The sequence below is a fragment of the Grammomys surdaster genome, unplaced genomic scaffold (assembly GCF_004785775.1).
Source record: "Grammomys surdaster isolate TR1022 unplaced genomic scaffold, NIH_TR_1.0 332772, whole genome shotgun sequence".
NCBI lineage: Eukaryota > Metazoa > Chordata > Mammalia > Rodentia > Muridae > Grammomys > Grammomys surdaster.
The window spans coordinates 5,809-14,328 of record NW_021627980.1 but is presented as its reverse complement, the minus strand read 5'-3'; the positions used below and the strand labels follow the sequence as shown (position 1 = coordinate 14,328).

Genomic DNA, 8,520 nt, shown 5'->3' with positions numbered 1-8,520 from the left:
TCTTTTATTGGATGTTTTATTTACATTTCATATGTTGTCCCCTTACCCCATCCCCCACCCACCCAGGAACCCCCATCCCCTCACCCCTCCTCCTGCTTCTCTGCAGATGTACCCCTACCTACCCCCCCACTCCCACCTCCCCACCCTCAGATTCCCACCCCCTGGGGCGTCCAGCCTTCATGAGGCCAAGGATCTCTTCTCCCACCTATGCCCAGCAGGGCCTTCCGCTCTTACATATACAGCTGAAGCCATGGATCCCTCCCTAAGTGCTCCTAGGCTGGTGGTTTAGACCCTGGGAGCTGTGGTTGGTTGGTATTGCTGCTCTCCTCATGGGGCCACAAACCCTTTCAGCTCCAATGGTATTCACTCTAACTCCTCCATTGGGAACCCCATGATCAGTTCAATGGTTAGTTGTGAGCATCTGCCTCTGAATATGTCAGACTCTTGCAGACCTCTGAGGAGACTTCTATATCAGGTTCTTATCAGCATACAATTCTTAGATTAAGAGCGAAGTGAGGGCAGCAAGCAGAGCAGAACTCCATAACAGCATGAAGTCCTTAGGGGTCATCTTTCTCTGAGGCTCACTCCTTGAAACTGCGCTAACCGGTGGGCTGCGTTCCATGACTTCTAAAGTCGTTTGTTGTTCCAGCCACATGGCCCTCAGCAATTTCTCCTTACTGGATTGTGAAAAAGCTAGGTCATCAAATAAAGGGATAATAAATAAGATGCCAAGGGGACAGAAAGTAGATCATCAGGAGAGTAAGACAAATCAGATGAAATGAAAGTTAGTATTTGTGTTTAAAGTAAGTCTATTTAAGATGTGATTTTTACAAATATGCTCTTTAACATTGACCATTATTGTACTGATCATTGTGGTGACATAACATTATTGGAGGGGTAAGGCTGGCAAACGCTCTTGTCTTCAAGTCCGTTGTATAAACAGCTGATACACTGATATCCAAATCCAATTCAAGCAGAAAACAAGTAAGAGTACATCACATACTAGTACCTAGTGACATTCAGTTAGATATAAAGTAGTTTATATAGTACACATCCATCTGAAATTCTACTTTGCATGTTCATGTACCTTTGGTATATTTAAGAAAGCTTAATATAACTCATAAACTGTGTGCATAGTCTCCTCATTGCCACCTTCATCTCTTTATTCCTAAGTGTGTATATCACTGGATTTAGAAAAGGAGTAACAATTACATCAAAGATGGCAAGAAATTTATCCAGATGTGATGTTGGAAATGGCCACAAGTAGAAGAAGATTAGGGGTCCAAAGAACAAAACTACCACCATGACATGAGCTGACAGAGTGGAGAGAGCCTTATATAAACTACCCAAGGATTTCTTTTGAACAGTCACCAAAATAAATATGTAAGAGATGATCAGGATTAAAAAGGAGGCCACAGAAATGAACCCACTATTGGCAGTAACCATAAACTCCAATGTGTTGGTGTTTATACAGGCAAGTTTAATAAATCTTGGAAGGTCACAGAAAAAGCTGTCTAGTTCATTAGGGCCACAGAAGGGCAAGTCTACCACAAAAATCAACTGAGTCACTGAATGGATGAGGCCAATAATCCAAGAAGCAATCAAAATCAAGATGCACTTTTGTGGGCTCATGATGATCAGGTAGTGCAGAGGCTTACATATGGCGACATATCGGTCAAACGCCATGGCTATGAGCAGCAGCATCTCAGTGCCACCTACTGCATGGATAAAAAAGATCTGAGTGATGCAACCCCCAAAAGAGATGGTTTTGTGCTTTCTCAGAAGGTCATAAATCATCTTGGGTGCTGTGAATGAGGAACATATCAAGTCAATGATGGAAAGATTGGCTAATAGGAAGTACATAGGGGACTGTAATTGGGGGTTTAAAGTTACAGTTAACACAATGAGAAAGTTTCCCAACAGACTTGCCACGTAGAACACACAGGAAAAGAGGAAAAGGAATAGCTGGATTGTCCATGAGTTGGAGAGTCCCAGGAACACAAACTCAGACACCAAAGAGCGGTTTGTTCTACCCATTGCCTCTGGTGGCTGTGTCAACGCTTATGCTACCTGAAATAGGACAGCGATAAAAATCTCTGGTTTAGGGCAGCATCAGTTATTTGACAAAGTCACAGACAATTTAAAAGGCTAACATGTCTTTATAGACAGTTTAAGTAACATCTCAATTATTAGTCTTCTGGGAAATGAGAGCTGAGAGCAGGAGAAATAGTCTTCTTTAGGGAAGAGTCCCCCAACTGGTGATCCAGTACCAAATGGTCAGGACAGAAATCACATATATACAGATAACACTATATGGATCGAGCAGATTATATTTATGTATTCAAGAATATATATGAATACACACACATACACACACACACACACACACACACACACACACACACACACAAACAATGAAAGAAAAAGAAGCCATGAGTTTGAAACAAAGCAAAGAAGTAATTCATGGAAAGAATTGGAGAGAGAAAAGGAGGAAAATGATGTAATCATATTATAATTTCAACAAGTAAATAAATATATCTTCTCTCACCCCCTCACTTCTTGTCGTCTGCAGCTCCTGAGGAGCTGGCCCCAGGGTCATGAACTCGACAGAGCTGGCTCTGTCTCTGACTGGCTGCAGCGTTTGGGAGAGTGGGCATTGCACCTTACTGGGTATCACTGTGGAGCTGACCTTGCTGTGTGGTGCGGTGTGGGAGAGCTGGCCTAAGGCTCTCTGCAACTTTGTATGCTGTACCATGGTCTGAGCAAGGGAGAGATGCCCTCCCCACTCCTTGCCCTTTGCCATCTAAGGCAGAAGGAAGAGCGGGCCGGTCATGAGAGCAGGAAAGCTGGCACTGTTCTTCATGGTGTACTGCAGCACTGGGGTGGGGGCTGCAACACTCAGGGGGTGGGCCCTGCACCTCATCTGGGTAGCACAGCAGAGCTGGCCTGCTGGTGTAGACTTTGGGGAGCCAGCCTGGAGAGAATGAGAGCAGGAGAGCTAGCTCTGCCCCCTGCTGGTTGTGGCATTAAGTGAGCTAGCTGGTGCAGTTGGAGAGCTCACCCTGGTGGTGTGGGTGCGGGAGAGCTGCTAGGTTGACCAGCTTCCACCCAGGCTCAGAGCCAGGACTCTGAGTTTGCCTACCCCAAAATCTATCCCATCGATGATTTGCTGAATCTCATGAAGGGGCAAGTCCTAAAGATTCAAAATTGCAGAATCTCTATTACACAGGCATATCTGAAAAAAGTCCTAGTGAGGATACAGGACTAATAGTGTAGAAGAAGCCAGAAGCCTCAAACCAGACCAACGACTCTGCAAGCAAAGAAATGTGGACAAAAGGGTGTATTTTGTGGGACAAAAATGGGACATACAGTGACACAGTACAGTTTCTGTGAGATTATTTTTCTCTTCTAGAGGAGAGGTTGCAATGTTGGAGGACAGGTACAAAGGGACGGGGAGCTGGGTGGGACTGGGATGCATGATGTGAAACTCACAAAAAAAAGATAAATAAAAAGAAACCTCAAGAAATAGAAGAAAGTGCTTTCTTCAGGCCAAAAATAAAAAGCAATTGGTATGTCTCTCATATAGTATACCAAAAGTTAAATCTTTAAAGTACTTGGATAAACATATTTGTTATATTTTAAATATATAATTTTGTAGGCACATCTTTCAGATGACTAAAAGGCTTTTGGATATTAAATGTGAAATTCTTAAGAGACTGTGGTTTTCATAATTTGGAAATTTGTTAGTATATTATGTGACACACTACAAATATATATACTATGTATATATATCTATTTAAATATATATTTAACTATATATATTAAATCTATATATTTAATATATATTTAACTATATACATATAATTTCTGGTCCAGATATGGACACTTATCTGTAAACTGAGATGACAAGGTGACAAATGAGGGCGGAGGATGCAGGTTTATTGCACTCACTGTGTGTTTTAGCGAAGTTAAGAAAAGTATGAATACTGTGAAGCAGATTCTGACTCACATTCTGGCTCAGTGGTTAACATGCTTCAATTTCCCCATTGAATTCATTTCTTCTGGTTGATTAGGTTCTCCCTATGCTGTATGTGTTTCCACTTGAAAGTCTTATTTTCCTTAAAGATAGTTCCTATCAGAAGGTGAGAGGGGTACAATGAGAAGAGACGAGTGGATCAAAAAGAACAAAGTACAACACACACACACACATACACACACACATGCACACACACAAATACATGTCGATAAGAAACTTACCATTTTGTGTAGAAGCAGCTTCCATCCATCTAACCAACCTGGATCAGTGTTGGAATGGTCACGGATTAGACAACAACTCAAACCTGCGGAGCTGGAGCCTATGCCATGGCTTGACAGAAAAAAAAGTCAAATGTAATACTTCCACAGAGGGAAAGGCAGCTAATAAGTAGCACTGGAAGTTACTTTAGTGCTGCCATAGAATTCTGAGATTGCCATTCTGAGTATATTTGACCAAGGGAATTGTTTCCAAGAACCACTGTAGTTTGGCCAGAGCCAAAGGGAAAATATGGTAATGGGTCACTTGAGGAGAAGGAAGAGAGACAAGGGATTTAGTGTTTAGTATTTAGTCTAGTTACTGAAGATCACACAATTTTACAAATTTTAAATCCCTTTGCCTTAATTATGTCTTATTTGTGAGAAAAGAAACTCTATAAAAATGAAAAAAATATACTTTCCAAAAGTGGAAATATAATTTATCATTTTCATAAGGTAGGAATGGAGACATAAAAGAAATAAAATGTCCCGTAATGTTGACTCCAGAATATAATCCATGTCCCATGATAAGGGCTGATCTAATTAGAGGTGATAAGAGGTAGAGATGTTTGGTCACCATTGGGCCAATTTTTCATTGACTATGTGATATCTAGAGAAAAGCAGATATCAATAAGAACAGCTCAAATTCAGGAACTCAAAGAGCTGGGGAAGCAGTGAAAAGACAAGTCATTTACACTTTGACCTTTCATAGAATAAGGTTTTTTTTTTTCTTATAAAAATCAATAGAACCTAAAATTTATGAATAAAATATACTTTTTATAAAAACTTTGTAGTAAGGGCCATTTGTAATTTGTAATTATATAGTATATAGTTTTTCATTGGTGATGACATAATACCTTAAATTAATATTAGTTTAGCTGTGCAGAATTTTAAAATTCAAGCTAAGATGCTGAACAGTCTTTCTGTTCTCAACTCCACAGAAGTATAGGCCGTTTATCAGGCTGGATTTGGAATGGTTTATGTGGCCTTACTTACATGCCTAGAGCCTTGGAGATCTGTAGTCTAGACACTTTTTTGAAAACAGTCTTTGGTTGTTAGTTTTGCCCAAGATTTGTTAGCTCTTGATTGTTGATCAAAGAATACAAGCAGAAAAAATATTTCCAAGCAATGCTGCAAAGCACCCTAACTTCTGGAATCCATGAAGCAAAACCTTTGCTACATTCCATTGGTCAAAGCAACCTCAGGCACCAAGTCAGCTTTAAGACTGGAGAAATAGATTCCACCTATTGACAGAAAGAGTTACAATGTGTGTGTGTGTATGTGTGTGTGTGTGTGTGTGTATGTATAGTCTCAACCAGAGATTTTGTGACTAACCATTTGAGTTGTGTTGATTAACCAAATCTCCATTGTGATTAAGTTACTACTTTCCCTGCCTGACCTCTTTATTTGAGAACTGATCTCAGTATGTAGCCCAAGCTAGCCGTGAGCTTGTGATTCTCTTGTAGTAGCCCTCTGAGTTCTGGGGTTACAGGTTGGTATTAGCACCTTGTTTAGTGTGATGTGTGAGTCTCCACTGTTTGAGACAGTGTCATTGTGACATTCTCAAAGGAATGTCAGCTGTTTTCCTATTTCCATGTCTTCCACTTTTTCTCATATGCAGCAGGGTTGTAGTAAGACTATAAGATGTTTTATTTCTTATTTATTTCTCTCTCCTCTCTCTACCCAGTGTGTTTGTGTGCCCATGTTACATCATGCTGTGGAGTTCAGGGGACAACTTGCAGGAGTTGGTCTCTCCATCCATAATTTGAGCTTGGGGGAATGGCCTCAGGTTGTTCAGTTTGGTGGCAAGTGTCTCTCTATCTGTTCACCCATCTTTCTGTCCCTTAAATATCTTCCCATGGAGTTGAAATCTTGATACTATAAACATAACTTGATTTGTTCACATGACCTTCTAGAGTTTTGTGTACCTTATGGTGAAGAGGTTTCTAGGACATAAATAAGTTTCAAGAACATAAAGTAGAAACACAGCCAGGTTACTAAAATTGAAAGGAGCTTCCTCAGTAATCTATGGTAACAAAATCCTCAACACCAGTGAATCGGATTATGCATACAAACATATCTTTTTACTACACACACACACACACACACACACACACACACACACACACACACACACCTGTCTTCATACGTATATTCACAGTCTCTGATTAGCTGCGATGTTTATAGAATGGAAGTTTGGAAGATGTGAGACAAAAGCCTTTATGAATCTGAAAGATAACAACAGAAAAGGGCACTCTAAGCAATAAAAGTATCAGGAGAGTCATGTAGCTTGATACCCTCTCACATGGATTACAAATTCCTGCATGCTCTTGTGCAGGCTGGAAATGGCAGGGTTTGGATACAATGCAGAAAATGTAATGACCCTGCTTTGACTAAATCCATACATCAAGGTTTTCCTAGTTGCTCTGTCTTAGTTTTACTGCTGTGAACAAACACCAGGACCTAGGAAACTCTATTAAGGACAACATTTATTTGGAGCTGGCTTACAGTTTCAGAGGTTCAGTCCATTATCATCAAGGCAGGAGCATGGCAGCATCCAGGCAGGAATGTTGCAGGAGTTGAGAGTTCTACATCTTCGTCTGAAAGCTACTAGACTGGCTTCCAGACAGCTAGGATGAGGGTCTTAAAGCCCATGCCTACAGTGACACAACTATTTCAACAAGACACACCTCCAAATAGTGACATTCCCTGAGCCAAACATATTCAAACCATTACATTGCCTTTAATTTAAAAACATTCCAGTTTTTGGTGAATACATTTTTTTCATGTTAATATTTTGAATGTGTTTTTGTGATTCTGGTTATTTCACTATAGTATTATCTTTCAATGATTAAAGTTTTAGGACATGTTAGTAAATGTAGATTCATCCTTCATGAAACACTGTATTCTGTTACATGCTGATAACAATCACTTTTTCTCCTACACCAATATACTTTGAGAAGTCCCTGAGTTTGGTTCCCAGAACACATTCTGGGGATGGGGGTTAGAGAGTGATGCCCATAACCACCCATAACTCCAGCCTGAGGTGATCTAATGGTCTCTTCAGGCCTTTTTGAGCACTGAAAAACCACATTACACACACTTGTTCATACATAGAAATATATCCAAAAAAATTGTTAGTAAATTTAGAGTAAATTGAAAACCTGCTTGCCATAACGACTTTAAAGCATGATTTCCATAATTTATTTATAAAATCAGACTTGTAGATCTAATTTAAAATAAAATAGCAGTTGATCATCAATTAAATTTGATCAGTTTGATAAATTTGATAAAGTTTGGGTTATACAATTTCTAAAGTTTGGCTTTAGCTTTTTAATCCCTTTATGAGTTACTGAAATAATCAAGTCAAAGCAGTTAATCTTCAGTTCTCTCTCACTTTCAATTTCCCCTTGTGCTCTTTTGTTTCACAAGGCAGTTTTTACTGCATAAGTCTCAGAAGGCATTCTCTTATAACTGGGTAGGGACTCTAGCTTTGATGTTCTAAATGTTTCCACCTTTCCTATAACCAGACTGACTTTCAGAACTGAAATGGAATCATGTTACTCTCAGAGTCACAATGCTCCCTTTATCTCTTATTATGCTTCTGCCTACAGCTGTATCTTTATTCTCCATGATCCAATAGGAAGACTCCTGCACTTCATCCACTAGGCCTGCTTTTTAACAGTATGCTGTATCTTTGAGTGATAGTTATGAGCTGTGAAATATTTTTTAACATCTAGTTGACAATCTTCTATTCAACTTTCCTCTCCCGAACAAACTTTCTTGATGTATATAACTTGAGATAAAAATCATATGTATTTGAGTTGTATGAAACTGTTTTTTTGATGTACATATACTAAGGGAACTGCATGTCACATGATGTTAACTAACTTAGGTACTAACTCCATCATTACTTTGCCATGGTGAGAGTATTTCTGTCTATGTTTTTAGCAACTTAGGGCATATAGTACATAATTAGGAGCTGTAGTCACTATGCCACAGACTAGATCTTTAGGACAGACAGACTAGAACACAATTTTCTTTCCAACTTTTAACACAGAATTCATCTTCCTGTCCCAATGAGACCTTTAAGACTACTGTCTGTTCTACCTTTATATCAGCAACTTGTTATAGATGTAGTCATAGATGCACAGAGAATCAGGAATAGATACCTGTTACATGTCATTTATGTGTTGTGCTAAAATAATTTGTATTCACAATAACCCACTC

At 39.4% G+C, this 8,520-nt stretch overlaps 1 protein-coding gene across 1 annotated transcript; it reads right to left on the bottom strand.

Annotated features, from left to right (window-relative positions):
- Positions 1–1,098: 1,098 nt before the first annotated feature.
- On the bottom strand, positions 1,099–2,037 carry LOC114616640 (olfactory receptor 4F6-like). The gene has a single exon (XM_028762073.1). It carries the CDS (start codon positions 2,035–2,037, stop codon positions 1,099–1,101), a length of 939 nt encoding a protein of 312 aa, XP_028617906.1.
- Between the last annotated feature and the right edge of the window lie 6,483 nt (positions 2,038–8,520).